Source organism: Callorhinus ursinus, unplaced genomic scaffold (genome assembly GCF_003265705.2).
Source record: "Callorhinus ursinus isolate GAN/ISIS: 27379988/994484 unplaced genomic scaffold, GSC_fseal_2.0 scaffold11, whole genome shotgun sequence".
Taxonomy (NCBI): domain Eukaryota; kingdom Metazoa; phylum Chordata; class Mammalia; order Carnivora; family Otariidae; genus Callorhinus; species Callorhinus ursinus.
The window spans coordinates 55,621,620-55,639,539 of record NW_027397073.1 but is presented as its reverse complement, the minus strand read 5'-3'; the positions used below and the strand labels follow the sequence as shown (position 1 = coordinate 55,639,539).

The window sequence follows — 17,920 nt, the reverse complement described above, 5'->3', positions numbered from 1 at the left end:
TGCCCATTTCATGATTGGATCATTTGTTCTTTGGGTGTTGAGTTTGATAAGTTCTTTATAGATTTTGGATACTAGCCCTTTATCTGATATGTCATTTGCAAATATCTTCTCCCATTCTGTTGGTTATCTTTTGATTTTGTTGACTGTTTCCTTTGCTGTGCAAAAGCTTTTTATCTTGATGAAGTCCCAATAGTTCATTTTTGCTCTGGCTTCCCTTGCCTTTGGCGATGTTTCTAGGAAGAAGTTGCTGCGGCTGAGGTCGAAGAGGTTGCTGCCCGTGTTGTCCTTTAGGATGTTGATGGACTCCTGTCTCACATTGAGGTCTTTCAACCATTTGGAGCCTATTTTTGTGTGTGGTGTAAGGAAATGGTCCAGTTTCATTCCTCTACATGTGGCTGTCCAATTTTCCCAACATGATTTGTTGAAGAGACTGTCTTTTTTCCATTGGACATTCTTTCCTGTTTTGTCGAAGATGAGTTGACCATAGAGTTCCTCGAGGGTCCATTTCTGGGCTCTCTATTCTTTTATTATTTATTTATTTATTTATTTATTTTTATATATTTTTTTATTATGTTATGTTAATCACCATACATTACATCATTAATTTTTGATGTCGTGTTCCATGATTCATTATTTGCGTATAACACCCAGTGCTCCATGCAGAACGTTGGGCTCTATTCTCTTGCATTGATCTCTGTGTCTCTTTTTGTGCCAGTACCATACTGTCTTGATGATGACAGCTTTGTAATAGAGCTTGAAATCTGGAATTGCAATGCCCCCAGGTTTGCTTTTCTTTTTCAACATTCGTCTGGCTATCTGGGGTCTTTTCTGGTTCCATACAAATTTAGGATTATTTGTTCCATTTCTTTGAAAAAAATGGATGGTATTTTGATAGGGATTGCATTAAATGTGTAGATTGCTCTAGTGGCATTGACATCTTCACAATATTTGTTCTTCCAATCCATGAGCATGGAACGTTTTTCCATTTCTTTGTGTCTTCCTCAATTTCTTTCATAAGTATTTTATAGTTTTCTGAGTACAGATTCTTTGCTTCTTTGATTAGATTTATTCCTCGGTATCTTGTGGTTTTGGGTGCAATTGTAAATGGGATCGACTCCTTAATTTGTCTCTCTTCTGTCTTGGTGTATAGGAATGCCACTGATTTCTGTGCATTGATTTTATATCCTGCCATTTTACTGAATTCCTGTATGAGTTCTAGCAGTTTTGGGGTGGATTCTTTTGGGTTTTCCACATACAGTATCATATCATCTGCAAACAGTGAGAGTTTGACTTCTTTTTTGCCGATTCGGATGCCTTTGATTTCTTTTTGTTGTCTGATTGCTGAAGCTAGGACTTCTAGTACTGTGTTGAATAGCAGTGGTGATAGTGGACATCCTTACCATGTTCTTGGCCTTAGGGGGGAAGTTCTCAGTTTTCCCCATTGAGAATGATATTTGCTGTGGGTTTTTCATAGATGGCTTTTATGATATTGAGGTATGTACCCTCTATCCCTACACTCTGAAGAGTTTTGATCAAGAAAGAATGCTGTACTTTGTCAGATGCTTTTTCTGCATCTATTGAGAGGATCATATGGTTCTTGTTCTTTCTTTTATGAATATACTGTATCACACTGATTGATTTGCAGATGTTGAACCAACCTTTCAGTCCAGGGATAAATCCCACTTGGTCGTGGTGAAGAATCCTTTAATGTACTGTTGGATCCTATTGGTTAGTAGTCTGGTGAGAATTTTTGCATCCATGTTTGTCAGGGATATTGGTCTGCAATTCTCCTTTTTGATGGGGTTTTTGTCTGGTTTGGGGATCAAGGTAATGCTGGCCTCAGAAAACGAGTTTGGAAGTTGTCCTTCCATTCCTATTTTTTGGAACAGTTTCAGAAGAATAGCTATTACTTCTTTAAATGTTTGGTAGAATTCCCCTGGGAAGCCATCTGGCCCTGGGCTCTTGTTTTTTGGGAGAGTTTTGATTACTGCTTCAATTTCCTTAGTGGTTATGGATCTGTTCAGGTTTTCTATTTCTTTCTGGTTCAGTTTTGGTAGTTGATACATCTGTAGGAATGCAACCATTTCTTCCAGATTATCTAATTTGCTGGCGTATAGTTGCTCATAATATGTTCTTATAATTGTATGTCTTTGGTGTCGATTGTGATCTCTCCTCTTTCATTCATATTTTTACTTATTTGGGACATTTCTCTTTTCTTTTTGATAAGTCTGGCCAGGGGTTTATCAATCCTGTTAATTCTTTCAAAGAACCAGCTCCTAGTTTCGTTGATCAGTTCTGCTGTTCTTTTCGTTTCTATTTCATTGATTTCTACTCTGATCTTTACTATTTCTCTTCTCCTGCTGGGTTTAGGCTTTATTTGCTGTTCTTTCTCCCTCTCCTTTAGGTGTAAGTTTAGGTTGTATATTTGAGACCTTTCTTGTTTCTTGAGAAAAGCTTGTATTGCTATATACTTTCCTCTTAGGACCACCTTTGCTGCAACCCAAAGATTTTGAACAGTTGTGTTTTCATTTTCATTGGTTTCCTTACATTTTTTAAATTCTTCTTTAATTTCCTGGTTGGCCCATTCATTCTTTAGTAGGATGCTCTTTAGCCTCCATGTATTTGAGTTCTTTCCGACTTTCCTCTTGTGATTGAGTTCTAACTTCAAACCATTGTGGTCTGAAAATATGCAGGGAATGATCGCAGTCTTTTGGTACCAGTTGAGACCTGATTTGTGACCTAGGATGTGATCAATTCTGGAGAATGTTCCATGGGCCTAGAAAAGAATGTGTATTCTGTTGCTTTGGGACGGAACATTCTGAATATACCTGTGAAGTCCATTTGGTCCAGTGTGTCATTTAAAGTCTTTATTTCCTTGGTGATCTTTTGCTTAGATGATCTGTCCATTTCATTGAGGGGGATGTTAAAGTCTCCCACTATTATTGTATTGTTGTCAATGTGTTTCTTTGATTTTGTTGTTAATTGGCTTACATAATTGGCTGCTCCCGTGTTAGGGGCATAGATATTTACAGTTGTTAGATCTTCTTGTTGGACAGACCCTTTAAGTAGGATATAGTGTCCTTCCTCATCTCTTATTATAGTCTTTGGTTTAAAATCTAATTTGTCTGATATAAGGATTGCCACCCCAGCTTTCTTTTGGTGTCCATTAGCATGGTAAATGGTTTTCCACCCCCTTACTTCCAATCTAGGGGTGTCTTTGAGTCTAAAATGAGTCTCTTGTAGAGAGCATATCAATGGATCTTGTTTTTTTATGCAATCTGATAGTCTGTGTCTTTTGATTGGGGCACTTAGCCCATTTACATTCTGGGTAACTGTTGAAAGATATGAATTTAGTGCCACTGTATTGCCTGTAAGGTGACTATTACTGTATATTGTCTGTGTTCCTTTCTGGTTTTTGTTACTTTTAGGCTCTCTCTTTGCTTAGAGGACCCCTTTCAATATTTCTTGTAGGGCTGGTTTTGTGTTTGCAGATTCCTTTAGTTTTTGTTTGTCCTGGAAGCTTTTTATCTCCCCTTCTATTTCAGTGACAGCTTAGCTGGATATAGTATTCTTGGCTGCATTTTTTTCTCATTTAGTGCTCTGAATATATCATGCCCATCCTTTCTGGCCTGGCAGGTCTCTGTGGATAGGTCTGTTGCCAATCTAATGTTTCTACCATTGTAGGTTACAGATCTCTTGTCTTGAGCTGCTTTCAGGATTTTCTCTTTGTCTCTGAGACTTGTAAGTTTTACTATTAGATGTCGGTGTGTTGACCTATTTTTATTGATTTTGAGGGTGGTTCTCTGTCTCCTGGATTTTGATGCCTGTTTTCTTCCCCAAATTAGGGAAGTTCTCTGCTATAATTTGCTCCAATATACCTTCTTCCCCTCTCTTTCTTCTTCGGGGATCCCAATTATTCTAATATTCTTTCATCTTATGGTATCACTTATCTCTCGAATTCTGCCCTTGTGATCCAGTAGTTGTTTATCTCTCTTTTTCTCAGCTTCTTTATTTCCATCATTTGGTCTTCTGTGTCACTAATTCCCTCTTCTACCTCATTTATCCTAGCAGTTAGAGCCTCCATTTTTGATTTCACCTCATTAATAGCCTTTTTGATTTCGACTTGGTTGGATTTTAGTTTTTTTATTGCTCCAGAAAGGGTTTCTCTAGCATCTTCCATGCTTTTTTCAAGCCCACTTTGTAACTGTGTAATCATCATTCTGCACTCTAGTTCCGACATCTTACTAATGTCCGTATTCATTAGGTCCCTGGCCGTCGGTACTGCCTCTTGTTTTTTTTTTTGAGGTGAGTTTTTCTGTCTTGTCATTTTGTTCAGAGGAGAATCGATGAATGAGAGAACAAAACGCTAATAGGGTAACAATGACACCAGAAAAATATACATTAAACAAATCAGAAGAGACCTGAAACTGGGAGAAAATAAAGGGAAAGAAAGAAAAAAGGAAAAAAAGAATATGATCAGATATGATCAGGATGGTGAATAGATCAGTACCACACAATAGGTTTTGGGTTTATTTTGGTCTGTTTAAAGAAACTGTCTCCCAAAATTGTAGGAAAGAAAAACATATATGTACAAAAATAGGGGTAAATATGATGAAGGGATGGAATATGACTGTAAAGATGAAAATTATAAAAGATTTTATAAAAGGAATTGTTAAAGTAAGAAGTTGTTCGAAAACAGAAGAGAAATTAAAAAAAAGGGCAGGGAGAGAATGTGATCAGGTAGGAGACTAGAACAAAGCCATACACTAGAGATTTAGGTAATATTTTGTTAGTAGAAACTGTATCCCAAAATTTTAAAGAGAGAACAGCTTCTATATATACCAAAAATAAGGTTAACTACAATGAAGAGATAGAATATGACTCTAAAAATTAAAAATAAAAAAGATTTTTAAAAAAGAGATTGATAAGATGTTGAAAAAGGGAAAAAGAAAAAAATAGAAAATTAAATAATTAACTTTGAAGGACTAAAGAATCAGGGGGAAAAAGCCATGAATTCTATGTGCAGTATTCCCCTAGTGCTGGAGTTCTGCTGTTCTCATTGATCGGTAAACTTGGTCTTGGCTGGCTGTTCTTGCTGATCTTCTGTGGGGGCGGTGGGGGGATGGGCCTGTTGCCGTGCTTCCCAAATGTCTTTGCTGGAGGTGGAATTGCCCTGCCCTTGCCGGGGGCGGGGCTAAGTAATCTGCTCGGGTTTTGCTCTCAGGAGCTTTTGTTCCCTGCAAGCTTTCCGTACAGCTTTGGAGGATGAGGGTGAAAATGGTGGCCTCCCAATCTCAGCACCTGAGTAGCCGAGAACTCGGGGCCCCCCTCCTCAGTGCGCCCCCAGAGAAAAGCAAGTCAGTCACTCCCGTGTCCCCGGTCTCCGGCCGCACTCCGTGCTCACCCGGCCTGTGACCGAGCGTTTCTATCTCGGCACCCGACCCCGTGTGGAGTCTCCAAACCCAGCAGAACCCTGCGGTGCCCTTCCATGCCGCTCCTCCCGGGGGAGGAAGGGGCGTCTCCCTGGATCTGCCGCTTGTTGGGTCCCTGCTGGAGGAGCAGTGACCCGACTGGGCCGCAGATCACAGTTTATGGCAACCCGGAGCTGAGAGCCCGCGCCTCAGCTCCGTCTCTGCAGCTGGCTTCCCTGCTCTGATACCTGGGACCTCTGCCGCACTCAGGCAGCCCCGGTCTTTCTGTGACCCCGAGGGTTCTGAGACCACACTGTCCCGCGACGGGTCCACCCCTGCTTAGCCACTGGAGCAACATCCCTCAGCGGAGCTGACTTCTAAAAGTTCCGATTTTGTGCTCTGCTGCTCTATCACTTGCCGATAGTGGCTGACGGAGGCCCCCCTCCCCTGTCGTCTATCCTCCCGAATATCGCCTCGGATTCACTTCTCCGCACGTCCTACCTTCCAGAAAGTGGTCGCTTTTCTGTTCAGAGAGTTGCTGCTATTCTTTTCTTTGATCTCTGGTTGAGTTCATAGGTGTACAGAATGGTTTGATCCCTATCTAGCTGAATTCCTGGGACCAGACAAAATTTAGGTCCCTACTCCTCCACCATCTTGCTCCTCCTCCATTAAGACATTTTTACAAAAAGCAAATGTGAGAAGTTACTGCACACAGTAACCTGCAAATAAAAACTTCCCTAATCACTACAGCTGCCCCCAGATCCACAACTAAATATTTAGTTGTCTGGTACTGACAGTATTAGGCAGTTTGGCTGTGTCCAGAGGGCTGAAACATCACACTATATAAATATAGTAAAAGATCAGAATTAGCCCCATTTGATAGCAGCTGCATGTAGAAATATTTTAAATAAGTTAACTTTATTGAGCTATATTTTACAAATGATAAAAGGTTACAAATTTTGTGTTTGGATTTTGATGACTTTTGAGAAACATACGTCCTGTATAACCACCCACCCCAATCATGATTTGACACCTATCCAACACCACAGAATCTTCCTTTGTCCTCCGTTGGGGGCAGTTCTCCTTCCCACCTTCTCCCAGACAAACATGGATCTGATTTCTGTGCCTGTTCTCAAACTTCATATAAATGGAACAATAGAGTGTGCATTCTTTTGTGTCTGCCTTCTTTCTTTATATGATGTCTGTTTGATTGATGCCATGTTTGTGCATGCATAAACAATCTATCCCTTTTTGTTGGTGACTACTATTCATCTTATGCACATACTACGGTTGCTTGTGAATAGAATTCATCTGTTGTTGGGCATTTAGGTTATTTAGGTTATTTTCAGCTTTTGGCATTTTGAATGAAATTGCAAGGAACATATGTTTACACAGCTTTGTATTTTCATCTTTTGGGTGGAATTGCCAGGAGTCACAATTTAGGAATATCTTAAATCTATAATAAAGTAGCAAAACATTTTCTAAAGTGATTGTACAATTTTCCAGCCCCACTGACATTGTATGAATGTCCTGGGAGCTCCACAGCCTCACCAGTAATTGATGTTGTCAGTCATTTAATTTAAGTTGTACAAGTGGGTGTGTAGTATATCTCATTTTGGTCTCTTTGATGAATAGAAGTTGAGAATTTTTTTATTTACTTATTGACCATTCATGAACCTTTTTTTCCCATAGAGCATATCAAATCTTTTGCCCATTATTTGTTGAGTTGTCAAGTCTTTTGTCAGATAAATGTATTACATTTGAATTAATGATGATTTTGAAGAACAGAAGTTTTTTATTATGATGAAAATTGAATTTATCAATTTATTCTTTTATGGGTAGTGCTGCTTGTGTGTTAAGAAATCCTTGAGTATCCCAGTATCATGAAGATTTTATTTTCAGTTTTATTTTTGAGTTTGATTGTTTTAGCTTTTTGTTTAGGTCTATGGTCCATTTCAAATTATTTTGTATGTGGGAGGTGAGGTAGAAATCACCTGGTTTGGATTTTTTCACATGTGGATATCCACTTGATCCAGTATCATTTGCTGAAAATACTTCTCTTTCCACATTGAGTGGTCTTGTCATATCTGTTGAAAAGCAATTGACAATATATGTGTGGGTGAACTGATATAATCTTTTCTGTTCCAATAATGTATTTCCCTATCCTTAAGCCAAAACAACACTGTCTTCCTAACTGTGGCTTTATAGTAATTGTAGAAATCAGATAGAGTGGGTCTTCTAAATTCGTTCATTTTTTTTCAGAATTGCGGTCATTCCATCTGATAATACTTACCTTTCATTTGAAATACTTTCTGTAGTATTTCTTGCAATGTACATCTGTAGGTGAATATTTTCTCAGTTTTTGTTTATCTGAAAATTAATTTTACTCTTTTTGAAGGATTTTTTTGTAAGATATAAAATCTCAGATTGACAGTTTTTTTCCCTCACTGCTTTAAAGATGTAATTTCCTTGTCTTCTTGCCTGTTCTGTTTCTGATGAGTAGTTGGCTACATTCCTGTCATGTTCACTGTATGTAATATGTTGTACTTCTTTGCTTTCAAAATTTTTCTTTTGTCTTTCATTTTTTAGTGGTTGTATTTATTTAGATTTATTTATTTATTTAAGAAAGAGACTGAGAGAGAGGAGGGGTGGGGGGGGAGGGAGAGAGAGAATCCACAAGCAGACTCCTTTTTGAACGTGGAGCCCGACATGGAGCTTGATTCCAGGATCCCGAGATCATGACCTGAGCCAAAAACAAAAGAGTCAGTCATTTAACCAACTGAGTCACTCAGGCACCCCAATTTCCTTTGTATTTATTATGCTTGGTTTTGCTGTTTATCTTAAGCTTGTAAGTTTTTTTTTTTTTTTACCAAAATAGGGAGATTTTGTTGATGTTATTTCTTCAACTTTTATCTGCTTTGACCATTATTCCTGCTCCACTGTCTCCCCTCTCCTTCTGGACTCTAAATGCATGTCTGTTAGGCCAATCGATCCTATCTTACAAGTACCTGAGGCTCTGTTTGTTTTCAAAATTTTTTATTGTATGTGCTTTAGATTAATAATTTCTGTGAACCTGTTTTCATGTTCACTTACCCATTTTTCTGCCATGTCTAATCTGTTATTAAGCCAATTCAGAAACTTTGTATTTCAGATATTTTGCTTTTCAGTTCTAGAATTTCTATTTGTTTACATTTTACAGTTTCCTTTTCCCTGCTGAGATTTCCTATCTGTTCCATCATCAAGACCACTTTTCCTTTAAGTCCTTAAACATTTCAATAGCTACTTAAAAAGGTCTTGTCTACTAATTACAACATCTGGGCCATCACAGGGTCTCTTTTTAAAAATAGTGAGTAAGGTTCACATTCACCTGCTTATTATTTGCATGTCAAATGCATTTTTATTTTATGTTGGACATTATGAGTGATGCATTGTTCGGATTTGGGAGTACCTGTCTTCCTTTAAAAAGGGTAGAGTTTGTTCTGTCAGGCAGTTAATACTGATGGCTGTTCTTATGCTTGTTGAGGTTTGATTTTAGTCTTTTTTAGGGCCAGAATACTCTAGGACATGGTTCTTATTCCAGAAGTATGGCCTTTTTGGTGTCTCAGTCAAATTCTCAAGGTATTTTTAAGATCTCTGCACTCTGATCTCTCTACTTTCCCAGGTGAGTGTGACCTCTACTATCTTCATTTTACTTGCAGCATCTGTATCAGATGCTCTTTGTTCACTTCACCATGTCTCACCTTGTGTATGTACAGTCCAGCCCTTGACCAAGGTCTTGCAAAAACAAAAAACAAAAAACAGATTTCTGGGGTCCCTTTCCATGTAGCTCTGTTCTCTCTAGTGTTTGTCCTCCAATTTTCAGCTGTGTCACCAGTGCTGAACTGCAATATGTGACTCCTCAGCACAGCAAGACTGCTTTGTTTATGTTTCTCCTCCCTGTACTGCTCTCAGGAAATTGTCCACAGGCTGACAGGGCTCATCTAGGTGTGCATAGGGATTCCATATCTGTGGTGCCTGTTGACCAGTGTCTAAAAACAATCACTTCCTATGTTTTGTCCAGCTTTATAGCTACTTTGGGGAAGGCCACTCTCTCTCGGCCAGAAGTCTACATCCAGTAGAAATATGCTTTAATATGCTTTTGAAAGTTATTCCTAAGATTATTGGTTCTCAAACTTATGCTTATCTTAGATGCATCTGGAGGACTGATTTACACACAGATTGTTAGGCCCTGTATTTTAGAGTGTCTGATTCAGTGGGTTGAGTTGGGGCCCAACAATCTGCATTTCAGATGTGTGTCCAGGTGATGCTGATGCTGATGGTCTGAGAACCAAACTTGGAGAACCACTTGTTTAGAAAGATGGATCTTGAGAAGACGTGTTGGACTCTATTTGGGATTTACTACACACAATTTTACCTTTTTTTTTTCTTTTGGTCCTATGTCCTGCATAATAGACTTATGTTTCAGTTGGTTTATTATAATGCATGCAGTCTTGCTCTTTTTATTCAAATTATGAGTTTCAAAAAATTGTGGCTTTTATTTTTGCGTTGTAAAAGGTATTCTCCATTTGATTAATAGGAACAGAAAATATGTAAGAGAGTAAGGTCATAAAATATTATCATTCTTATTTTTTTTTGCCTGTACAAATAATTTGATTCTTTCATCCTGATATGAGACTTTTGGAACATAGAGTTTGATAAGTTTCAGCAAGAAGTATGTGATTTTTGTTTCAGAAATCGAGTTTTATTTTAATTATTCTTGGACCTGTATGTATATATGTGAGTTATGTGTATGTGTGTTTTGTTGGTAAGATGCAAAACAGTGGATTGCTGGATTGCTGGATTGCTGGATTGCTGGACCTGAGCCATATCTCTTCCTTGGGTTTCCTGAAAGCTTACACCATCCTTTACAGCTCTCAGGATAGCTGTTAATCTGTCTACCTCAGCATATTTTGTCCACTCCTTTGCCTCCATTGTTCTAGTGGCTCCATCTCTCCTTGTTTGTCAGGATTTTGAAATTTATTGCTTTCTTTCACTATCTCTAAAATCCGTGCATTTCCCAATGATATAAGGCTTGTACTGAGGTCAAACTGGTGACTCTTGTTGATGATACTGACATGATTTTTGCAATGGCAACCAGGAGAGGAAGTGCCCTCCCACCAGCATTACTGTATTTATTACTTAGTTGGGAAAATTGATTGATATTATCCCTTCAAATTCTAATCAATCTCTGACAGATTTTTTTTTTTTTTATTTACCAACTTTCATTCCTCGGAAAAATTGGTACAACAGCTTTTGGTGGTTAGATTAGAAGGCTCTTTGATGGCACATTTTAAATATTGTTTCAGTTGTAATGTATGATTATAATTTCAGTCTCAATTTCAGAGGTCTGTTTTCTAGTATTTTGATATAGGCATAGTGAAATACTAATTACTAAATACTAATTACTCAACAGGTTCATTTCGATGGCTGGGACCACAAATATGACTACTGGATGGATGCAGACAGTCCTGACATTCACCCAATTGGATGGTGTGATATAACAGGGCATCCACTGGAAATCCCATATCGTGAGTATTTTGCTCTTTGTTGTTGATTTTTAAATACTCAGCCTGAATTCTTACCTGAATGCAGTTTTTTTTTCATGTCATTGTAAGTATTTTAAAGCTAAATATCAGATAGGTGAATTGACTAATCAGTGCTATAGCTAAACTGAAATCTAATTATTCAGTTAAGCTTCAAAGGGTATGCTTTATGTAAAAGAAAAGTTATAATAATCATTAAAAAATTATTTTGATAGTGTTGTCTAGAAAAATCTTTATTTTCTACATTTCAGTTTGGAAAACTTAGCCTGGTCTAAATCCATCTAATTTGTGCCATTGATTTTCACTGAAGTGCATTTTGTTTTTTTTTAAAGATTCCATCTTAATTTTGTTTTATAGATTTCAAAAAGTTTTAGAAGACACAAATATTTTTAAATTTCAGCAGTTAAAAAAACTTTAGTTGAGAAAAAGTCTTCTGTTCTGTTGGTATCTTCGTTTTTTTCTTCTTTTCTAGCTGCTTAAAGTTAAGGAGGAAATTAACCACTCTAAATTTTAATGAGCCTTGAACCAAAATATCTTATTCTTTTGTCTGAAGGATTTCTTCGATCAGATTAGGCTGACATGACTAATAGCCTGTTCCAGACACATGTGCAGGCACTGCATTCTTTTGTGTGCTTTGTTCCTCACTGCCTCTGTGGCTCTCCTGTTGGCTTCTTGGCATGAAGCTGGCACATTATGCTGTTAATGAGGTTGTCTTCCACTGAGCCAGCCCGATGATGCTTGAAGCTCAGCTCTAAAAGGACAAACTGCATCTCTGAAGTAATACCTTGACTTCTTATAGAAGTGAGAAGAGGTCCTGACTTAATAACCCAACAGACGTTTCTACCTTCTGTTAGGTGCTTCAAAAACGACAAAAATCAGTAAGGTACAGGTCCTTATATAACGCAGAGTGCGTTAGCAAGCATGGCGTCTGTATATACAGAATGTAAAACCAGAAACCATGGTCAGCCCTGTATTGGAGGGATGGTGTTAGTCTTTGTGCTTTTTTTCCTGATTCCACTTTTTACTCTGCCTGATTTTACAGTCCAATTTGTCAGAGAGATGTTTCTCATTTTATGTTAACCATCCCTCGTCCCCCATTGACATGCACACATCCAGCCTCATCACAGTAACATTCTCAAGTAGGAATGGTCACAGTGGAGGTGGGGACGGTCAGCATTTCAGGGACAGGGACAGCTCTCTTCATTCCATCTCACCCATTGCCTGCTCTTTTGTGAAGCTGCCTATCCGGCTTCTTGAACTGAATGTCTCACAAACATTCCAAAGTCTGTGGATCAAGCTGAACTTCATCCCAAGCCAAAACACTTGTCTTTCTGCTGTGGTTCCTACTTGCTTTCAAACTTCCTACTTCCTAAGCAGAGCCATTCTGGACTTTGCTCCTTTTTATCCCTTCCTCACCCGACACATATAATCAGTGACCAAGTCTTAATGATTCTCTTACTTAATTGCTCCAAAATCTATCTCTGACCCCTGCCTGCTCCCTCCCAGTGCCATTGCATTTGATTTCTCATCATGGTTATGCAGTCTGCTAGTTAGTGAGTAGCACAGATCCTCCTGATAAGCCTAAGATAGATCTCAAAATTCAAGCTCTAGAGGCAATATAGCCTGCTTGTTAAAAGTGTGGAATCTGAAGTCAGAATGCTTGCATTTGAATCTCAGTTTTACTACTTACTTAGCAGTGTGACTGCCTGTACCCATTTCCTCATGTAGAAAATGGAGATAATATTAGTGTGTCTATCTCAAAAATTTGTAATGATTAAATGATATAAATGTACACATAATATTTCAAAAACTGCCCATCCAATAGTATATACTGATTTAGTGTTGGTTATCAGGAAATGATATAATACTCTATAGACTTTCATTTTTATATGAAATTATGTGAATTATTAAGGATTAAAAAACTTGAAATTATGCTAAAATTAGTGTGACTAGAGTTTTCCAAATATTTTAATTTTTTCTTCCATCCTTCCTTCCTTTCTATTCATTTATTTATATTTATTTATCATTGAGTTATAGTTCACGTACAATATTATATTAGTTTCAGGAGTACAACGTAGTGATTTGACATTTATATACACTACGGAATGATCATGTTAAGCCTAGTTACCGTCTGTCACTATACGAAGTTATTACGAAATTATTGATTATATACTCTGTGCTGTACGTTGCATCCCTGTGACATGTTTTATAACTGGGAATTTGTACCTCTTAATCTCCTTTACTTATTTCACCTATTCTCCCAATTCCTTCTCCCTTAGGAACCACCAGTTTGTTCTGTATATTTATGAGTCTATTTCTGTTTTTTTTGTTTTGTTTGTTTCTTTGTTTAGATTCCACATTTAAATTATTTATGGTATTTGTCTTTCTCTGTCTGAGTTATTTAACTCAGCATAATATGTTCCAGGTCCATCCATGTTGTTACAAATGGAAAGTTTTCATTCTTTTTATGGCTGAGCAATATTCCACTGTGTGTGTGTGTATATATATATATATATATACCACATCATCTGTATCTGTTCATCTGATGATGGATACTTGGATTGCTTCTGTATCTTGGCTACTGTAAATAATGCTGCTAAAAACAAAGGGGTGCATATCATTTTTTGAATTAGTGTCTTTGTTTTTTTCAGATAAATATCCAGAAGTGGAAATGCTGGCTAGTATGGTAGTTCTATTTTTAATTTTTTGAGGAACCTCCATACTTTTTCCATAGGGGCTGCACTAAATTTACATTCCCGTCAACAGTGCATGAGGGTTCCTCTTTCTTCACATCCTTGCCAATACTTTGTTATCTCTTGTATTTTTGATACTAGCCATTCTGACTAGTGTGAGGTGACATCTCATTGTGGTTTGGATTTGCATTTCCCTGATAACTAGTGATGTTAAACATGTTCTCAAGTGTCTGTTGGCTACCTGTACATTATCTATGGGAAAATGTCTATTGAGGTTCCTATTGAGGAACCCATTTTTACTTGGGTTCTTTGGGTTTTTGTGGTGTTGGTTACCTGAGTTCTTTATATATTTTGGATATTAACCCTTTACTGGATATACTATTTGCATATATCTCCTCCCATTCAGTAGGTTGTGGTTTTTTATTTATTATTATGTTATGTTAATCACCATACATTACATCATTAGTTTTTGATGTAGTGTTCCATGATTCATTGTTTGCGTCTAACACCCAGTGCTCCATACAATACATGCCCTCCTTAATACCTATCACTGGCCTAACCCATCCCCCCACCGCCTTCCCCTCTAGAACCCTCAGTTTGTTTCTCAGAGTCCACAGTCTCTCATGGTTCATCTCCCTCTCCGATTTCCCCCCCCTTCATTCTTCCCCTCCTGCTATCTTCTTATTTTTTTTAACATATTATGTATTATTTGTTTCAGAGGTGCAGGTCTGTGACTCAACAGTCTTACACAATTCACAGCGCTCACCATAGCACATACCCTCCCCAATGTTTATCACCCAGCCACCCCATCCCTCCCACCCCCCACCACTCCAGCAACCCTCAGTTTGTTTCCCGAGATTAAGAATTCCTCCTATCAGTGAGGTCATATGATACATGTCTTTCTCTGATTGGCTTATTTCGCTCAGCATAATACCTTCCAGTTCCATCCATGTTGTTGCAAGTGGAAAGATTTCGTTCCTTTTGATGGCTGCATAATATTCCATTGTATATATATACCACTCTTCTTTATCCATTCATCTGTCGATGGACATCTTGGCTCTTTCCACAGTTTGGCTTTTGTGGACATTGCTGCTATAAACATCGGGGTGCATGTAAACCTTTGGACCCCTACATTTGTAATTTTGCGCTAAATACCCAGTAGTGCAATTGGTGGAGCATGTGGTAGCTCTATTTTCAAATTTTTGAGGAAACTTCATACTGTTTTCCAGAGTGGCTGCACCAGCTTGCATTCCCACCAACAGTGTAGGAGGGTTCCCCTTTCTCTGCATTCTCACCAACATCTGTTGTTCCCTGACTTGTTAATTTTAGCCATTCTGATGGGTGTGAGGGGATATCTCGTTGAGGTTTTGATTTGGATTTCCCTGATGCCGAGCGATGTTGAGCACTTTTTCATGTGTCTGTTGGCCATTTGGATATCTTCTTTGGAAAACTGTCTGTTCATGTCTTCTGCCCATTTCTTGATTGGATTATTTGTTCTTTGGGTGTTGAGTTTCATAAGTTCTTTATAGATTTTGGATACTAGCCCTTTATCTGATATGTCATTTGCAAATATCTTCTCCCATTCTGTTGGTTGTCTTTTGCTTTTGTTGACCGTTTCCTTTGCTGTGCAAAAGTTTTTATCTTGATGAGGACTCAATAGTTCATTTTTGTCCTTGCTTCCCTTGCCTTTGGCGATGTTTCTAGGAAGAAGTTGCTGCGGCTGAGGTCGAAGAGGTTGCTGCCCGTGTTCTCCTTTAGGATTTTGATGGACTCCTGTCTCCATTGAGGTCTTTCAACCATTTGGAGCCTATTTTTGTGCGTGGTGTAAGGAAATGGTCCAGTTTCATTCTTCTGCATGTGGCTGTCCAATTTTCCCAACACCATTTGTTGAAGAGACTGTCTTTTTTCCATTGGACATTCTTTCCTGCTTTGTCAAAGATGAGTTGACCATAGAGTTGAGGGTCCATTTCTGGGCTCTCTATTCTTTCATTTATTATTTATTTATTTATTTATTTTTACTATTATTTTTATTATGTTATGTTAATCACCATACATTACATCATTAGTTTTTGATGTAGTGTTCCATGATTCATTATTTGCATATAACACCCAGTGCTCCATGCAGAACGTTGGGCTCTCTATTCTGTTGCATTGATCTATGTGTCTATTTTTGTGCCAGTACCATACTGTCTTGATGATGACAGCTTTGTAATAGAGCTTGAAATCTGGAATTGCGATGCCCCCAGGTTTGCTTTTCTTTTTCAACATTCCTCTGGCTATCTGGGGTCTTTTCTGGTTCCATACAAATTTAGGATTATTTGTTCCATTTCTTTGAAAAAAATGGATGGTATTTTGATAGGGATTGCATTAAATGTGTAGATTGCTCTAGGCAGCATTGACATCTTCACAATATTTGTTCTTCCAATCCATGAGCATGGAACGTTTTTCCATTTCTTTGTGTCTTCCTCAATTTCTTTCATGAGTATTTTATACTTTTCTGAGTACAGATTCTTTCCCAATCTTTGGTTAGATTTATTCCTCGGTATCTTACGGTTTTGGGTGCAATTGTAAATGGGATCGACTCCTTAATTTCGCTTTCTCCTCTCTTGTTGGTGTATAGGAATGCCACTGATTTCTGTGCATTGATTTTTTTTTTAAGATTTTATTTATTTATTTGACAGAGAGAGAGAGAGACAGTGAGAGAGGGAACACAAGCAGGGGGAGTGGGAGAGGGAGAAGCAGTCTCTCCGTTGAGCAGGGAGCCCGATGTGGGGCTCGATCCCAGGACCCCGGGATCATGACCTGAGCTGAAGGCAGACGCTTAATGACTGAGCCATCCAGGTGCCCCTCTGTGCATTGATTTTATATCCTGCCACTTGACTGAATTCCTCTATGAGTTCTAGCAGTCTTGGGGTGGAGTCTTTTGGGTTTTCCACATAAAGTATCATATCATCTGCAAAGAGAGTTTGACTTCCTCTCTGCCAATTAGGATGCTTTGATTTCTTTTTGTTGTCTGATTGCTGTGGCTAGGACTTCTAATACTATGTTGAATAGCAGTGGTGATACTGGACATCCCTGATGCGTTCCTGACCTTAGGGGGAAAGCTCTCAGCTTTTCCCCATTGAGAATGATATTTGCTGTGGGTTTTTCATAGATGGCTTTTATGATATTGAGGTATGTATCCTCTATCCCTACACTCTGAAGAGTTTTGATCAAGAAAGGATGCTGTAGTTTGTTCAATGCTTTTTCTGTATCTACTGAGAGGATCATATGGTTCTTGTTTGTTCTTTATTAATATATTGTATCACATTGATTGATTTGTGGAAGTTGAAACAACCTTGCAGCCCAGGGATAAATCACACTTGGTTGTGGTGAATAATACTTTTAATGTACTTTTGGATCGTATTGGCTAGTATTTTGGTGAGAAGTTTTGTATCCACGTTCATCAAGGATATTGGTCTGTAATTCTGCTTTTAGATGCAGTCTTTCTCTGGTTTGGGGATCAAGGTAATGGTGGCCTCATAAAACAAGTTTGGAAGTTTTCCTTCCATTTCTATTTTTTTTGGAACAGTTTCAGAAGAATACATACTAATTCTTTAAAAGTTTAGTAGAATTCCCCTGGGAAACCATCTGGCCCTGGGCTTTTCTTTGTTGGGAGATTTCTGATGACTGCTTCAATTTCCTTAGTGGTTATAGGTCTGTTCAGGTTTTCTATTTCTTCCTGGTTCAATTTCAGTAGTTGATACATCTCTAGGAATGCACCCATTTCTTCCAGGTCATCTAATTTGCTGGCATAGAGTTGCTCATAATATGTTCTTATAATTGTTTGTATTTCTTTGGTGTTGGTTGTGATCTCTCCTCTTTCATTCATGATCTTGTTGATTTGGGTCATTTCTCTTTTCTTTTTGATAAGTCTGGCCAGGGGTTTATCAATCTTGTTAATTCTTTGAAAGAACCATCTCCTAGTTTCATTGATCTGTTCTACTGTTCTTTTGGTTTCTAATTCATTGATTTCTGCTCTGATCTTTATTATTTCTCTTCTCTCCTGCTGGGTTTAGGCTTTATTTGCTGTTTTTTCTCTAGCTCATTAGGTGTAGGGTTAGGTTGTGTATTTGAGCCTTTCTTGTTTCTTGAGAAAGGCTTGTATTGCTATATACTTTCCTCTTAGGACTGCCTTTGCTGGATCCCAAAGATTTTGAACAGTTGTGTTTTCATTTTCATTGGTTTCCATGAA

At 38.1% G+C, this 17,920-nt stretch overlaps 1 protein-coding gene across 7 annotated transcripts in view; it reads left to right on the top strand.

Moving 5' to 3' along the window:
* The window catches only part of L3MBTL4 (L3MBTL histone methyl-lysine binding protein 4), a 508,459-nt gene that overhangs the window by 291,172 nt on the left and 199,367 nt on the right, over nucleotides 1–17,920 (top strand). For all 7 annotated transcript variants that reach the window (XM_073898504.1, XM_073898503.1, XM_073898505.1 and 4 more), the window contains one exon: nucleotides 10,864–10,978. In XM_073898504.1, the coding sequence (XP_073754605.1) occupies nucleotides 10,864–10,978 (115 nt within the window). The remainder of the gene's footprint in view (nucleotides 1–10,863; nucleotides 10,979–17,920) is intronic.